Source organism: Pezoporus occidentalis, unplaced genomic scaffold (assembly GCF_034315485.1).
Source record: "Pezoporus occidentalis ecotype Australia unplaced genomic scaffold, CSIRO_AGI_Poc_V1 ctg274, whole genome shotgun sequence".
NCBI classification, from domain to species: Eukaryota; Metazoa; Chordata; class Aves; order Psittaciformes; family Psittacidae; genus Pezoporus; species Pezoporus occidentalis.
In genome coordinates, this window is record NW_026914653.1 from 244045 (window position 1) to 260988 (window position 16944).

The 16944-nt window shown below is 58.4% G+C and overlaps 1 protein-coding gene across 6 annotated transcripts in view; it reads right to left on the reverse strand.

Annotated features, from left to right (window-relative positions):
• Nucleotides 1-16944, reverse strand: part of PPFIA4 (PTPRF interacting protein alpha 4) — a 53223-nt gene that overhangs the window by 8429 nt on the left and 27850 nt on the right. For 3 of the 6 annotated variants that reach the window (XM_062624884.1, XM_062624882.1, XM_062624883.1), the window contains exons 3-22: nucleotides 14120-14221; nucleotides 13847-14011; nucleotides 13225-13299; nucleotides 12684-12779; nucleotides 12081-12302; nucleotides 11534-11680; nucleotides 11284-11418; nucleotides 10613-10696; nucleotides 9744-9875; nucleotides 7747-7809; nucleotides 6432-6523; nucleotides 4250-4391; nucleotides 3842-4047; nucleotides 3287-3527; nucleotides 3051-3086; nucleotides 2327-2460; nucleotides 2007-2170; nucleotides 1336-1429; nucleotides 1022-1103; nucleotides 205-405 (exon numbers count right to left, since the gene is read on the reverse strand). In XM_062624884.1, the coding sequence (XP_062480868.1) occupies nucleotides 205-405; nucleotides 1022-1103; nucleotides 1336-1429; nucleotides 2007-2170; nucleotides 2327-2460; nucleotides 3051-3086; nucleotides 3287-3527; nucleotides 3842-4047; nucleotides 4250-4391; nucleotides 6432-6523; nucleotides 7747-7809; nucleotides 9744-9875; nucleotides 10613-10696; nucleotides 11284-11418; nucleotides 11534-11680; nucleotides 12081-12302; nucleotides 12684-12779; nucleotides 13225-13299; nucleotides 13847-14011; nucleotides 14120-14221 (2613 nt within the window). The remainder of the gene's footprint in view (nucleotides 1-204; nucleotides 406-1021; nucleotides 1104-1335; nucleotides 1430-2006; nucleotides 2171-2326; nucleotides 2461-3050; nucleotides 3087-3286; nucleotides 3528-3841; nucleotides 4048-4249; nucleotides 4392-6431; nucleotides 6524-7746; nucleotides 7810-9743; nucleotides 9876-10612; nucleotides 10697-11283; nucleotides 11419-11533; nucleotides 11681-12080; nucleotides 12303-12683; nucleotides 12780-13224; nucleotides 13300-13846; nucleotides 14012-14119; nucleotides 14222-16944) is intronic. The other 3 variants (XM_062624887.1, XM_062624886.1, XM_062624885.1) reach the window with 2 other exon arrangements.

Genomic DNA, 16944 nt, shown 5'->3' on the forward strand with positions numbered 1-16944 from the left:
GCCTCTTGCTGACAGCCTCTGAGAGCAAGGACAAGAGCATCTGCTGCTGCCTCAGGACAGGAAAGCGCTTCACACTCGATGGCCATCAATGGTCTCTGTGCTTAAGGCCGAGCGCCTGGTGGTTTGACTGGTCCATGAGGGAACATCACACCCTCCATGGCCGTGCCTGCCTGACTCCCTGGTGGCCAACGGAGCAGCACTTACGGTGCGGGAGGTGGGTGGTGCCGAGGGGCTGGTGAGTGAGACCATCTCCTGGATGGCCAGCCGCAGCTTGAGGCGATGCAGAGCGTTGCTGATGCCGATCTCCCGCTGGATCTCCGTGTCGGACAGGGCTGACATGATGGCTCCGCTCTTCACGTTGGCTCGGCAAGCGGCGACGTACCAGGCTGGCATCCCCACCCAGAGCTGCACAATGGGGCACAGCCAGTGACTGCATGGGTCACCTCCCCTGACCCCCCTGCCCTCCTGTTTGAGTCATAGAATCATGGAATGGGTTGGGTTGGAAGGGACCTTAAAGCTCCTCCAGCTCCAACCCCTGCCACAGGCAGGGACCCCTTCCACTGGAGCAGCTTGCTCCAAGCCCCTGCGTCCAACCTGGCCTTGAACACTGCCAGGGATGGGGCAGCCACAGCTTCTCTGGGCACCCAGTGCCTCAGCACCCTCACAGGGAAGAGCTTCTGCCTCAGATCTAACCTAGTATCAAAGCTGAAGAGCCTCATGGGGTTCCTTTTCTGTTGCACAGATGGCACGTGGGCAGCCCAGCATCGCTAGATCTGATGGATGCAGCACCCACTGAGGATTTCAGCTCACAGCTCTACTCAAACCACAACTCAATGGAATATGTGAGGGATCTGGGGATCTGCTCTGCACCCCCAGGTTCTGCAACCACCAACCACGTGCATGGACCAAGCATGGTGGCACTGTGGGTGCTGTACCACTGCCAGGGGAGCACACTATAGACCAGCAGTAACTGCAAAGCCATCAGTGCCTGGAGACGATGCACGGGCACGCTCTGCCTTACCTCCAGCCAGGAGACAACAGTGGGGCCATCCCAGTGAGCAAAGGGCAATCCTTTCCTCCGAGCCTCTTCCAGGAGTTCATGCCTGGAGGGAACAGAGGCAGAGTGATTCACTGATCACTTGTAGGGAAGGAAGCAGCTCTTGAAAGGGAACAGGCCATGGGCGCTAAGAACCAGCTGGTAGCACAGCACTACAGGAGCTAACAGGGCTCAAGAGAGGGTGAAGATGAGAAGTCTTTCCAACAATTCCCATTCATGGCTTCTTGGCCATCGGGCAGGACATTTCCTTGCTGGGACGGGGAAGGAGGTTCACTCACTTCTTCCGCATGCGACGATCCTTCTCGGCCTGAGCACCCAACTTGCCAAGCCCCAGAGGGTCCTGCATGCCCACCTCCACGTCAGTCAGCAGCACTGTTGGCCAAGCAAGACACCCTTGGGTCAATGTGACGTCCCCTGGGTGAGCATGACATCCCCAGGGCTAGAGTGGGCAACGTCACAGCTCCCATCCCAGGTTGCTGAGGATGTACAGGGGGTGACAGTCTCCGTTTCCAACCCACCCTCACAGCCCCCCTGCATCCCTGGATAGCTCCAGGGGATCCCAGCCTGCCATCCCTCCCATTTCAAAATGCTCAACATCAAAGCAGTGAAGGATTTAGGAGTGGAAAAGCAGCTCCTACCAATGGGCTCTGCAAAATCAAGAAGGTCCTATGGGGAGGGAAGCAGATTTGGGGACATTAAAGATAAGACACAGTGATGGGGGGTCACTATCCTCACCGCAGCTCTTGCAGAGCATCACGAGTGATACCATGCTCAGGCCAGAAATGGCCAAAAGGCAGAAGCTCCAGGACCCAACTGCCCAGAGCCAGTGGTCCCAATATCCTCAGAGCCGCAGGGGTGTCCCTGCTCCTCCACTGGTCACCCCAACAGCACCCCGATGCCAGAGAGGGCCAGGAGCCCGGCACGCGCAGGAATGGGGCTGCTCACGGACCCTGCCCTGTGGCCCCTTCTCTGCTCAGCTGGATCAAACGACCCTTCTCCTTTTTCCCAAACAAGCGCCCGATGGAGGATTTGATCCCCTTCCTCTTGGAGCCCTTGTGCAAGGAGTCCTGGCTGCTGTTGCTGCTGGGGTTGCTGGCCTGCTCCTCCAGCGAGCTGGGGATGGAGGAGGGAGAGGAACAGCAAAGCCTTCAGGTTATTCCCGAGCAGAGCACAAGCCCATGGCCAACCCCAGCCCTCCCCACAGTCCCACGTAAATCCTCAAACCGACAGAGCAAGCACTGCTGAGAGACCCGAAGATGCTCCACGTACCTCTTCCCATCCTCCTGGCTGAGCACAGGGTGGCCCAGCTTCTCCAGCCGCAGTGTTCTGGGTGAGGATGGGGGGGACGTCTCGCATTTGATGGTGGTTTTATCCTCTCGGCTTTCATCCCGAGCTGCAGGGGACTGAACAGGCAGAGAAGCGATGAGGCTGGGTGGCCAAAGTCCAACTCCATCCTTGCCCTGCTGCCTGCCTCTCTCTTGCTCCACGGAGGCATGGCCAAAAGAGCCACCAGAGCCCTGAGGCTTTGCCACGCTCCAGGATTGGCCTCAACTAGAGCTGTGGCAACGGCTTGAGATGCCCAAACAGATGGGGAGGATGTGGCCGTATGGCCAAGATCCTGGGAAGAGGAAGGAGAGGGGATGCAGCCCCGTGGTCCAGGTCAGTGCGTGAGGACAGAAGCTGCTGGCCCTCAGCAGAGGGCTCTGAGGAGCACAGATGGGAATGTCCCAAAGACACCCAGTCGCCAGAGGGGACACACAACGTTTGAGGACCCAGTGGCTTTTCTGAACCTCCCCATGTCCTGCCAGACCCCCCTAGGCTGCCAGCCAGCGCATCTCCAAGCACCTTATGGGATCCCCAAGATCCTCCTGCTGAATCCCTGGGGTCCCCAGCTCCATCCCGCGCCTGCTGCACCCTGACCTGGTGTGGACAAAGCCAGGAGCAGGCTGGAAAAGGGGCTTGGACAAAAACCAACGGGATGGGAGCCACTCACTAGCAGTTTCCTCCGGTGCTTCCTCAAGTCGCTGGGCTGATTGCAAGGGGGAAAGCGAGAGAGACACAGAAAGGGGGGCAGTTAATGGAGAAACCCCCCCGCCCCACCCCAGGGCCAGGCACCCCCATCCCAGAGCCCATCCCAGAGCCGTGCGGGTGCAGAGGCACCGCTCCCACCCCAGCAGCCACCCGCACGCCCCCTCCAATCCCCACGTCCACCCCACTCCTCCTCCTCACCAACGTCATGATCCCCATGCGGTCGAGGTCCTGAGCGGCGCTGCGGGAGGACAGCTTCGGGGTGGAGCGGCCGCTGAGCGGGGGGGACGAGCTGGCCAGGGACAGGGCTGTCAGCGAGGTGGGGATGGAAGCCCTCTTGCAGAGCTGGGTGAGGTTGAGCCCCTCCATGCTGCCGCTCGTGACGCGCGTCTCCAGCTCCTCGGCGCGGAGCTCGGTGGATTCCTTCTCCTCTTGGATCATCCTGGGGGAGCAGCAGGGTTCAGGGCTCTTGGCTCCTCACCTCGTCAGCCACCGCATCCCACTGCCCGAGGGAGATGCACCTTGGGTGCTGTGACCCAAGCCCCTGAGCTCCAGGAATAGTAGGAGCAGGATCCTTATAGCGACCCATCAGGATCCACATAAACCATGTGCAGGATGTGGAGCCATTTCCCTGGCTGAAGCTGGACCAAGATCTCAATTTTAGGGCATCCGAGCCTCCTCCCACTGCCTGGAAGTTTGATGCCTCTGGAGCCCCTTCAGAGCAAGGCAGTGGTGGAGTTTGCCCATGGTCATTACCTTATCTCCTCGTTGATGGCATCCAGCTGCTCTTGGAGCATCATGGCCAACGTCTGGGCATCCGAGTGCCCACCAGGGGAGAGCACATCCATGGAGCTGAAAAGTGTCTCACGGTCATCCTCATCCACATCAGAGATCTCCGGGTCGCTGTCGAAGGCGTGAGGCCCCGTGGCCAGGACACTGCCAGCTTGAGCCTGCTCCCAGTCCTGGAGGGAACAAGATCCACTGGTCCTACATGGCACTCCATGCCTCCAGAAGCCAAACTGGAGAGCTCCACACACCAGTTACAACTCAATGCAACCTCAATGGGAAAAACCCTTCCTACCATGCTATCCCCAAGGGCAGGAGACTGGCATGCAAGGCAGGAGGAGACCCCAAGCCCAACGTGACCCCATGAAGATGGGTTACCTTGGCTGGCTCCTCTCGCCGGGCAGCAAATCGGCCCTTCTGTGCCCGAGGCAGACCTGGGGCTGTCCCAAAGGGCTCAGCGGGGCCGTGGACCACAGCACTCAGTGGGAAGCGCAGGTCCGTGGCGCTGCCCATATGGGACCTGTGGACAGAGAGCCCTGTTGCAGACACTGCTCCATGCAGGGATGCCCTCATCCCCAGGCTGCTCCCCTTGCAGCCCAGGCTGGCTGAGGACAGAGGAGGAGGATGAGGCCACCCTGGCATGTCCACCCCAGTGATGCCTGCCTGTTCTGCATCTCCTGCCAGGTTGGATGGGGCTTGGAGCAAGCTGCTCTAGTGGAAGGTGTCCCTGCCCGTGGCAGGGGGTTGGAACTGGATGAGCTTTTGGGTCCCTTCCAACTCAAACCACTCTGGGATTCTATAAATGATGCAAACCCAAGGCTCCAGAAAAAGGTGCCCCATTCCCCCCATGCTCGCCCTGGAGATGAGCTCACAGATTGTAGGAAGCTCAGCCCTGGGCCCTGCCCTGCTGCTACCTCCCCCTTCTCTGCAGTACCCACCAGGGCACGCAGCCAGCCCTGGAGAAAAACACCCTATGCAGTGGGTCTGCTGTGAAGCCGTGGGCTGAGCAGTCCCCTCCTGTCCTTCCCTCTCGAGAACAGCTTGCACCTCGCATGTACAGCACGTCTTGTGCCTGCCTTCTCCATCCCCGTGCTCCAGAACAGGGGCCATCCAGGGAGCTTTTCTCCTCCTTTTTATGTTTTCTTTAATATTTTCATGTTAAAAATGTTGAATAAAATCCCGTTTGAAACAGATCTTCCAAGTGCAGGGCCATAGGCATCATTTGGGATCTTCCAGCAGAAACTGCCTGGCACTTCCTCATCGTCCTCCATGCCCAGGCTGGTGCTTGGGAGCAGGTCCCCATGCCAGGGAGAGCAACACAGCAGCTATGGGACATGAGGGCCACTCTTTGCCACCCGTGGTCCTCGATGCATATCTTCGTGTTGCCTGGTTGCTCCTCCTCACCCTGAACACCCAACCCCACAGCTGAGCCCAGTGCCTTCCCAGAGCACGGGGTCATCATTCCCTATGGGCATTGCTACGGGAAGCACAAGGGGGTTCTGATGTAGGAGGACAACAGCAGCTGCCCAAGGCAGACCAGTGGTTACCAGCACGGTGGCTCTGCTTTGCGGTGCCTCCCTGCCCCAGCATCCTCCCAAGGCCAGACAAAGGCACTGACAGGAGCAGCTCTGCTTGGCGTCAGCTTGGTGTCTGCACACGAAGGCACAGCCCAAGTTTCAAGGGGATTTAAGCTGTGGAGCCACTGACAAGCTGCTCCTGAGCTAAAACCACAGAAAGGCGCCTCAGACAAAAGCTGACATTTCAGCGGGGGGATTACTCTGCCCTCTGTAACTCAAGCTGTCTGCTGCTATTTCCTCCCAGAAACAAAGCTAAACACAAATGTCCATCTTGTTCCTACAGCCCCACACAAAGAGGTCCCACACACGCTCCTCTGGCACTCAGCTACCCTCCGGCCTCACAGACTCTCCCTCACTCTCCCTCTTTCTTCTATCCACAACAGATACGATGCTCAGGAGAGGATGCTGTGTCCCAGGCGGCCGCAGCAGCACACTTTGCTGTCACCCTCCTATTCCAGCCCCCTGCTTTAGCCCCCTGGTCAGTGCTGGGGGCTGGGGCCTGAGGCACTCACCTCTCTTCCTGGTGCTCTGGGCTGCTCCCCATCTCCCAGATGACTTTAAGTGAAAGGGCAGGGGGGGACCATTGTGGAAAGGAGGGGTAAAAAAGGGGGGTTCATTCTTCTTTGCCTGCAACACCTCAAAAGAGCTTCTCCTTCTCCATCCCCAGCACACCACAAGGGGAAAGGTGCTTGGTGAACACCCAGCTTTCATAGAGAATTAAGCCCTAAGTCCTTTGTACAGAAAAAGAAACGTTGCCCAGTGGGTTTTTGCCCTTAAAAGAGCAACTTTTGGACTGTTCAGTTGGGCTGGGCTATTCTCAACAGTCTGTGTCCCACGGTGGGGACAGCAGAGCCGGAGCTGTCCCTGCTGCACGAACCACCCTGCAGCTTGGTGAAACCAGACGTGCTTGATGCCATCAGCATTTTGGGGCCAAAGCCAGGGGTGCAGGGTGCAAGCAGAGGCTGGTGGGGTTCTGCCCTTACCTTGTGTGCACGCTCTCCACGAACGTCCCACTTCTGGTCTTGAGCTGATCAACCTCCAGCCTCAGTTTGTCAATCTCATCAGACAACCGCCGCTGTTCGGGGTGAGACAAGAGACAGGGGTTGGTTTTGCTCTGAGGAGCAGCCAGGCTTGGGGCAATCCACGTCCTTAGCTATTCCCAGGTTTCTATTTCCTTTCAAAACCCCCATCCCAGGTTTAAAGCACCTTTGGCACATCGGGAAAGAAACGGCTCATGCAGGCGACAGTGAATGGCGATGCTGGGGTGATGCCGCGAAGGGAGGAAGTGACCACAGGCCAGACAGACAGACACACGCGTGCTCGAAGCGATGCTGCTTTGAGAGATGAAGGAAGATCAGTCCCACTGGGATGCTCTGGGTTTGCTCCACACTGCATGTGCGGGGCCAGCAGTGAGGGATCAGTTGGCCAAATGGACTGCTGGTCCTGTCTCTCCTGCTGCCAGTCCCATCCTCACAGGAACCTGTGCCTGCACTACGTGGCTGTGCTGTCCTACAGGAGATGTGAGTGGGAAGGGAGGCAGGGAGATGGATCTTCCAGGCCAGCAGGATCCAGTCCCAGGGACAAACAGGCTGAACCAGGGTGGGCAAAGTGCAGGCAGCATCATGAAGGTCTTGGAGCTTTGCCTCTGCCTGGAGCCAGCCCTAACCCAGCAGCCATGGCTGGGAAGCACGAGCAGTGCCCACATTGGGATGCTGGAAGCATCTGGGAGAGCAAGGCCCTGGGCAAGGGGGAAATCAACCATGCATGAAACACAGGGCATATCCCAAAAACTCCCATTGCTTCAAAAAGCAGTAACCCTCCAGCTTTCCAGCACAGGCCAACGTGGTGGACTCGTGTTGCAGACCCTACTTGGATGCTTTATCTGAGAGCAAGGAAGATGTGAAGACCTACAGGGCCTTCTGCAAGCTGGGCATGGAGCAGATCTTCCCCCAGCTGGAGTGAGGGGGTTGAGAAAGCCTCAGGAGCGAAGGGGACGTGGCTGCCTGAGGTGAAGCCATCCCAGCCTCGCTGCTGTCCTCAGGGAGTTGGGGATGGATGAACGGGATAGAAACATGGAGATGGGACTGAACATGCCTGTCAGGGGACTGAACCGGGGGTCTCCAGAGGGGTGGGGGGCAGCTTCCATCCACGGCTTAGTTTGGGGCCTCCTGCTGCTGGGTGCTTTGGGATCCCAGCGCCTCCAAAACTAGGGACTTAAGGAGCCAGGACTGCCACTAGCTGGGGATTAGGAGCGAGGAAGCGCAGTCACTGGGTCAGGCTCCCTGCAACCGCATTTACCTTGTCGTGCTGGTGCTCTTCTATCTGCTTTTGGGTATTTTCCAGCTCTTGTAACAAAGTGTTCTTTGGAAAACGAAACAAAAGAAAAGGGAACAAAAACAGGAAAGAAAAAGAGAGACCATTTAGGAAACGGCCTCCTGGGAATGGCCAGCATGGGACCACCTGGCACGAAGGACAGCGATGGCCACCGAGCATCTCCTCACCTACCTGGGAATGGCTCTGCTCTGCAAATCCCCTGCTCCTCAAGCAGGGCTGCCCTCACTCAGCTCCTGCCCCACACCAGCACCGCGCTATGGCTACGGCGGGCACATGGTGATTAGAGATTTGAAGGACAGGGCTTCAACATTAGGAAATGCATCTGAGAGGAGATGAACTCCTTGAGCTGGATCAAGGGCAAAAACGTCCTCTACATCTAAGCTAGCGAATAAGCAGGGGGAAAAGCAGATGTGTTTGCAGCTACCTGATCTAGTGCTCTTTTTTGGATCACTTTTGCCTGCAAAGACCTGGATAAGCTCTGGGTGAGCCAGTGCCAGCAGCAGGAGCAGATGATGCGTCACCACTCTGGTCCTTGTTGTTTGCTGGGCTGGAAATTTGGACTCAGCCCCATGTGTTAGGTCCTGCTCTTTACCTGGAGCCGCTCAGACCTATCTGCTGAATGCCTGGACACGTTGGCACAGCCACATCTGGTTCGGGACAGGAGCTGCAGAGCAGCAGGAGAGACAGACCCAGTCCTGGAGGCATCAGCTGGGGGATGCAAGCCCTCTGTGCTCTGACTCACTAAGGGGAGCCTGGTCCCTGCAGGAACCCAAAGAGGTGAATTATCAAGGCCTGACCTCCCACTGGCACTGGGAGGTTCATCCTTGCTCTGAGATACCTGCTCTCCCAGCTAATCGCATTCATGCTGGGAAGCAGCAGCAACTCCAGCTGGCTCCTCAAAGGAAAGCCCAGTGCCCCAGGGTGGGAGCTGGGAGCTGCTCATGGGCTCTTCCCTGGCTTGGAGCAGGCAGAGCAGTTTGGGCTGTAGACAGGGAGGTTTGACGGCAGCATGTGGAGGGGATGGGCAGGTGGGAGAGGATGAACACTGCATTTTTCACCTGCAAAATGCAGCAGGGTTTTGCTTGGACAGCCAGAAGAGACACAGGGAAGTGAGTGAGTGGAGCAGGACAAATCCTGTTGCTGTTGGAGGTGGAAGGCAGTGGCAGTGTTGGGTGTGATGCAGGGCACACTTCCTGGCGCTCCCACTGGCCCCAGCGCCCAGCTGGAATCCTGCATGGGATCATCGGTCCACCCCTGCATGGGATCATCTGTCCACCCCTGAATGGGATCATCTCTCCACCCCTGAATGGGATCATCTGTCCACCCCTGCATGGGACCATTTCTCCGCCCCTGCATGGGACCATTTCTACACCCCTGCATGGGACCATTTGTCCTCCCCTCCATGGGACCATCTCTCCATCCCTGCATGGGACCATCTCTCCATCCCTGCATGGGACCATCCCTCCATCCCTGCACGAGACCATCTCTCCATCCCTGCATGGGACCATCTCTCCACCCCTGCACGGGACCATCTCTCCATCCCTGCACGGGACCATCTCTCCATCCCTGCATGGGACCATCTCTCCACCCCTGCATGGGACCATCTCTCCATCCCTGCATGGGACCATCTCTCCACCCCTGCATGGGACCATCTCTCCATCCCTGCATGGGACCATCTCTCCATCCCTGCATGGGACCACCTCTCCATCCCTGCACGGGACCATCTCACCATCCCTGCACGGGACCATCTCTCTATCCCTGCATGGGACCATCTCTCCATCCCTGCATGGGACCATCTCTCCATCCCTGCACGGGACCATCTCTCCACCCCTGCACAGGACCATCTTTCCATCCCTGCACAGGCACCTCCAAACCCCTGTGCTGTGGCTGAAGCTCTGCGCCAGAGGGGCTGCAGACCACGCAGATCCCCCTCAGCCCCCCCAGAGGACCCCCAGCACTACCTTCTCCTCCAAGGCCGCCATCCTCTCCTTGAGGTGGAGCTGCAGCCGCTCGTTGGACTCGCTCAGCAGCCGGTCCACGGTGTCTGAGAGCCGCTTGTTGTGCTCCTCGTTCATCTTCTCCCGCTGCCGGGCCTGGAGGAGCCAACAGCAACACATGAGCTCCTCCTGCCACCCCGTCCCTGCTGCTGGGGACAAGCCCACCCGTCACAGCGCAGACCAGCCCCTCTGCTGCAGCTCTGCTGGGCTCTGCATTCCCCAGCCAGGGATGAACAGGAGAGAGGACAGGATTCCTGTCCTGCCGGCCCCTCAGGGAAGCTTCACCTCTGCAACCAGCGACAGCCACACTGGGGGGAACATTCCAGACCCCAATGGGTGCTGATCCTCTGGATTTGCAAAGGTCTCTCCTAGGCCAAACCAACCTGGGGCTTCCCAGGGGCTGCAATCCCACCTGAGCAACGAGCATCACAACCTCCTGCATGGACAGCCCAGCCACTGGCTAAGGAGCACAGCAGGGACTGCACAGCCCATGACCCATCAGCTTGGCCTCCCTGTCTCTTTAAGGGGCAGCACTCTTTGCTCCCAGTGCCCTTCGGTCTCATCCTGCTGCTGATCCAGGCTTGGGGAAATGGTGCTGGAGCCTCCCCTTCTCCTCCCTGCATGTGGGGTCCCAGCTTGCCCCAAGGGGTGATGCTGGGAGAGGAGGGATGTGGCACGCTAACAGCAGTGCTTGGATGCCTGGGAGAGAGGGAAATCACAGCAGAGCGTCATGAGCTCCTGTGTGGCTCTAGTTTAAGACATCCTGGATGGGGGAGAATTAACCAGATCAGGACTCACCAGGACCCCCCATGCCCAGGCTGAGCACCCCTTACCCTGGCCAGCTCCTGGTTCTTCTCCTCCAGCTGACTCTCCAGCTGCCGGAGGTGCTCCTCGATGCTCCCGTGCCTCTCTTCTGCCTGGGAAAAGCAGAGCAGCCCTCTTGGATGATGCTCCCCAAAAGCGTGCAGACCTTCCTGCATCCCTCCTTCCATCCCTGCATCTGAATCTTTCCCAGGATGGAGGGCTCTCTCCCACTGCCTTCATCCCTGCCATGGTTGGCTGTGCGCTGTGAGCCCAAATCAGCCCTGATAGCAAGGTGATGGGAGCTGGAGGTGCTCTGTGCAGAACCAGGCACCTGCTGCAGCACCCAGGAAGAGCAGGGCTGGTGTATCCAACCTCCCTCCAGGCCTGCACCCTCCCACATCCAGCCTGGATCCTTCCTCTTCCTCCTCATCTCAGAGTGATCCCAGCACAAGCCAAAGGGCATCTACCCCAACAGGGCCATCTATGCCTTGGAGAAAGGAGCAGAGGGAAGGAAGCAAACCCCATACATGCAGGACACGTGGAGAGCTTCAAAACCAGTTCATTGTCCCTGCAGCCATGGGGAAGCAGAAGACAGCACAGCCCTGAGGGCAGGGTGGCATCCATGGTGCAATGGGGTGGCGAGACCTGCCTCCTCCCCTGGTCCCTGCTCTCCCTTCGGCTCTGGTGCCCCAGCCCTTGCCTTGGTGAGCGCAGCGATGCGCTGAGCCAGCTCCGCTTCCACCTCGGGCAGCGTCTCCGCCTTCCGCATCGTCTGCTGCAGCTTCTGCTCTGCCAGCTCCAGCAGCTCCTGCAGGTGCCGGGCCTTCTCCTCACACTGTGGGACAGGGCAGGGTGGGTGCCCAGCACCAAGGCTGGTCCCGTCCCCAGCACCCACTTCTCCCTCCCAAGAGCCCGGGGTCATGGGGAGCCTTTGGGTGCAGGCTCGGTACCTGGCGGTGCAGAGACTCCTTGTTGGCCAGCTCGCTCTCCAGCTTGTCATTGAGGTCATGGATGGAGGTGGCTTCTCGCTGGGCTGCCAGGTAGCGCTTCTCCAGCGTGGTGATCCTCTCCTCCATGTCCTCTTTCTGAGCCAGGGCCTGCGGAAGTGATGGGGCTGTCACACCCTGATCTGTGAGCACCAACCTGGCAATAACTGGGCCGCTCAGCCCTGAGTCCAAGCATGCCATGAAAACCCTGCTCCACTCTTCACAGCAGAGCGATAAAGGGAGAGTCAAGCAACCACAGCAGCATCTTCCAGCATGGCCACAGCTCAGTGCCCCAGGGCTGCAGCACAGCCGGGTACCTCAGTGTCTGCTTATAACTGCAGGGATGCTCTGCTGATGGGCTTGGGGACAACCTCCCAAAGGCAGTGGCCTCTTTTGTGGAACCCTGCATACAACAGAAGCTCCAATCCCTCCCCAGCCCAGAGCATGCGGAAGCTGCTGTGGATGTCTCTGCAAGAGGCTTGGTTGGCAGCGTGAGAGGGCAGGGTCTAACCTCACGGAGGTCCCTCTGGTACTTGCTGCTCATCTCCTCCGACTTGATCAGATCCTTCCTGGCGGTGCCGAGGTCCTCCTCCAGCTCAGCAACGCTGGCAGCCAACGCAGAGATGCGCTCCTTGGCCTGGACCACCTCGTAGTTCTGCTTCTCCAGCAGCTCCTGCAGCTCCACCACCCGCCCTGCCTCATCATCCGGGTGCACTGAGCCGTTGGAGAGCCGCTGCAAGGCACCAGAGAGGGAGGTGGATGCTGGGGGGAACATGGCCCTGCAGGGACCCAGTGGGGTGGTGAGGAGGGGGGACATGGGGCTCTGGGGACCCCCTGTCAACAGGCTCTGCTAGACAGGGATGTGGCTTCTCACGTGGAATAGGGATGGCTGAGGGCTTCCCAAAGCATCCCTGGGAATCACAGCATCCAAGCGGGAGCCCAAACTCCCATCTGCTCAGATGCAGCCTGTATCCACCAGGAAGGGCTTTTCCCAGGGAACTGAACCAGGGGACAGAGGAAAAGGTTTCCAGCACCCTGGAGTCAGCCCCAAGGGGTTTGAAGACACGATGGCCTCAGTAAGTGTAGTCAGAGCGGGGGGTTCCAGGGCTCTCACCTTCCAGGGAAGCTTCTGCGCTGGCTCCTTGGGCTCCCTTTCATCCCGCTCTCCCAGCGGGGCCTCCCGCACAGCGCCTTGCTGCAGAGCTGCCACCTGCATGAGAACAGGGATTCCTCAATGCGGGACACAAGAGACCAGCTTGACTGGCTGCTGGTGGGGACAGCCCTGGAGCACCCAGGTCTGCAGCTGGCTTTGGGGTGGTTTCCTTCACCTGGTGGATGTGGATGGGGAGGAACCGGGGGGATAGGGGGAAAGGGAAGGCAGAGATGCTGTGAAGGCTCAGCACTGATGGAGGATGAAGCCTCTTTGTTTTGCAGGGAGGATTCACTTAAACACAGCCAATGCTTCATGTGAATGGCAAGTTTAGAGTTAAAGCCTTACACTAAAAGTGCCCAAATGCCATTTCTCTGCTCTGCACCGTGTTTTGTGGGGACTATGCCAGCAAATTCAACTGGAATTCACAGTCGGGACACGGCGCAGTCCCAGCCCAGTGGATGCCCACCAAGGGCCCAGCGTTGGCTTCCCAAACACCTCTTACCTGCCGATGGGCATCCACGAGCTGCTCCTCCAAGGTTGCCACTCTCTCTAAGGCTGCTCGCAAGCGTTCCCTGACCTGCAGGTGGGTAAGGCAATGGGAAAGGCCATCATTTATCTGTGATGTGGGTGGCCAGGATCTGCACCAGCTCCCAGACCCTGTTGTCTGGCTGCAGCCAGGCTCAGGTGAGTTCACATCCAGGGAACAGGCTCAGGGATGCTCCAGTTGGTGAGGAACAGCCTGAGCCAAGCTGAATTAGGGACCTATGGCCAGGCCAGCCTGAGGACATCTTTTAGCAGAGGAAGGAGATGCTTGAGGCAAATGAATCAGGAGGAACAACAAGAGGTGTAACATAACGACTGAACCAGGTTACCAAACACCAGCACTCGCCATCACCACGAGTCACCCAGGGAAGCAAGTTCCCCATCCCCAACAGCCTCAAACCCACAGCATCCCCTTGGCAGCCCCACCAGCTCCTAAAATGAGGGTGCCGAAGCTTTTGGATATCCAGAAAGCTTCCTCCCGAGGGGCTCCACGTTACCACCCAGCTTAACAGTAAGAACAGCATCCAGTGGGAGGGAGGAGGAGGGTTGGGAGGAGAAGGAGGGCTCAGAGTCTGTCTCACCTTTTCATCTAGCGCCTTGTGGTGCTCGAAGAGTGACTTGAGTGCCTTGAGCACCTCGACCTCACTGGAGACCCCGGATGGCGACTGGGCCTGACGCTTGACCACGGTCATCCTCAGGGACCGCTCATGCCTTGACACCAGGCACTCCAAGTGCTCCAGCAAGAGCTGCAAGAGGCAGGAGGGAGGCTCTCACAGCCCAGGGCTGGCAATGCCGCTATCAGTGTCCCGCATTCCTGAGGCCTGGAAGGCAGGCAGCAGGTTCCAGGTGCTTACCCGGGTGTTATTGCGCTCGGCTTTCAGCTCTGAGATCTCCTCTTCCCTCTCCAGGAGCTGCTCCCGGCACGCACTGAGCTCCCGTGTCAGCGTGGCGAACTCCTGCAGGAATCAGGGCACGGAAGCGATCAGGGAGAGCGGGATGGAGACCTCTGCCAGGATCTCCAGGCAAACCCAACCTCTGAGAGAGAGTGACACCCAGAGGAACACTGAGAAAGCAGTGGAGAAGCACAGCCAGGCTGGGAGGTGACCTACTGCTGCTTCCCCAAGTGCTTTGGACAAGGGAGAACGCAGCATCCCGGTATTTATCCATTTGGTTTGATGTCCAATGACACAAGAAACTGTTCAACAGCCCCAAAGGTGCTCTTTGGATGCATTTAAAGCATCCCAGCCAAGGCCACCACAGTGTCCCCTTGACGTTACACAGCACCATCCGCAAGACCCACGTTGGAGGATCCCATCAGGCTAAAGCTCACCACAAAGCCACAGCCAGCCAGGATGAGTCCACCGGCCCCCAGCCTGCCTCTGCCACGGCCTCAGGATCAGGCATCATCCACAATCTCCTTCCAAAGAGCAAGAGCTGCCCCGATTCAGCATGGGGGGCCTCATCAAGCACCCCCACACCTCAAATCCCAGCTGAGAGAGACGGGGCACTGCAGGAGATGTGCCTGGTACCACCAGTTCTTGCTCCAATCACTGCTCCCTCCAGGCATGTGCCAGCCAGCAATGAAGAGCCATGCACGGGGCAGTGCCAAAGCAGAGCCAGCACATCCTTTGGGATGCCATGGGCTCCTCAGAAACAGAGCAGTCGGGTTCGTGACTGTAGCAGAGGGGAAAGGAAACTCAATCCCGGGCTCCTGGGCTGCAGGAGAGTTCGGTCTCCCTTAGGAAGTGAAAGCCCAGCAAGCTGGGTTAGCCCAGAAGCACCCTCCCATTGCTCCCAGTTTCTTTCACAGCCACCAAGTGGTGCCAGGACTAAGTGACATTCCGCAGCTGGGGAATTTTGGGGTGAAAAATGCAAATGTGGAAACTCTTCCCAAATTCACACCCGTTTCACAGGGTCGAGAAGAAAGTGAAAAGCAGAAGGGTTTCCAAAGCAGCTGAGGGGGATTTGGCTGAGCATTAACAGCCCAAATCTCACTGGGGGCTGCGAGATGTTTTACAGCATGAAATCCACTTTCATGTTCAAGTTCAACAAATCAAACCCCTTCAAATGGAAGCAAAATGTTAAGGTTTAGGTTGCAATAGCTGACATCCCCCCCCCAGCTATTTAACCTCTCTTTGTCCCAGCCAGCTTTTCCCTCTCCCTTCCCACCCCAAGCTGCTCACACTGGTGTGGTTTCTAGCCCGGGGCTGGGGGGGATGCTGGTGTCGCTGGTGATGCTGAGACCCCACAGTGGGACAGTACCCGAGTGTGCTGCAATGTGGAGGAAGGGAAAGAGCAATTGCAGAGGCCAAAATCAGTCACTGTCCCTCTAAACAGCCGCTTTCTGCCCATCACCACGCCTCAGGGCTGCTGCCACCCAACATCCTCACTGCGGCATTGCCCCAGGGCCTGAATCCCTGAGCTCCTTTCCAGACCCATTCGCCTCCCCAGTGACATCTCCAGCTCTGCAGTCATCCCTGTGCCCGTCAGTTGTCCCCCGAATCAATCACAGCACCCCAAACCTCCATCACCAGCCTCTGCCATGCCCAGGCACCATCCCACCCTTGCTCTTGGACCACTCCACAGCCGGGGTGAACCCCACCACAGGACTCCATGGTGCCAGCCAAGCCTCTCCAGGAGCTGCGCTCTTCCAGCCAGTGGGAATTAGGGCTCAGCACAGCCCATCAGCACATGCGTTTGTGAGCACACTGCTGGGTTATACATGTGCTGTGAGCAAGAGTGAGCAGCTCCTGAGCATCCCTGTGGATTATATTGTGCCTGGGAACACTGGTGTGTGAGTGACAGAAGAAGGTGTCAGAGGAGGTGCCCATTCCCCACTTTCTGCTTCAGAACTGGGGGTATCTCACTCCTCTGGCCCTTCAATAAGCCAAGAGACAGGCAGCAAAGCAGGAGGAGCTCAGCAAAAGCTTCCTTGCAGCTGTGATGGATCTGATGGGCTGCTGGAAGACATCCCTGACGAGCTGTAATGGTGGGTGACACATCGGCTGCTCCCAGTGCTGGGGAAGGGACCTTGTGGATCCAAAGCTCCCAGATGTGCAAAGAGTGCAAACCTCTTGCTCTGCCCCATGGCTCGCAGGGCAAATGGGGGCTGTGGACGTGGATGTTCTCCCCCCGGCGGTGGCATGGGATGACTGGGACAAGGTACTGGAGGCAGCAAGGGAGGAGGGATGCCACGCAGGGGACAGGGATGAGCAGCACTCAGCCCCGGGGGGGCTGAGCTGCACAGATTGAGCCCACAATGATGCTTCCATCCCAGAATGCCAAGAGATTAAAAGAGGGAAAATCTGCTGGAGAGACACGGGCAGCCACCCGCTGCCAGACATGGGTCAGCGGGTCAAAGCGTGGTGCGAGCTCCACTCCCAGCACCGTCATAGAACCATAGAAGGGTTTGGGTTGGAAGGGACCCAAAAGCTCCTCCGGCTCCAACCCCTGCCACGGGCAGGGACCCCTTCCATAGAGCAGCTTGCTCCAAGCCCCTGTGTCCAGCCTGGCCTTGAACACTGCCAGGGATGGGGCAGCCACAGCTCCCCTGGGCACCCTGTGCCAGCGCCTCAGCACCCTCACAGGGAAGAGCTTCTGGCCTAGATCCAACCTGAACTTCCCCTGTTTCAGTTTGAACCCATCACCCCTTGTCCTATTGCTACAGTCCCTGATGAAG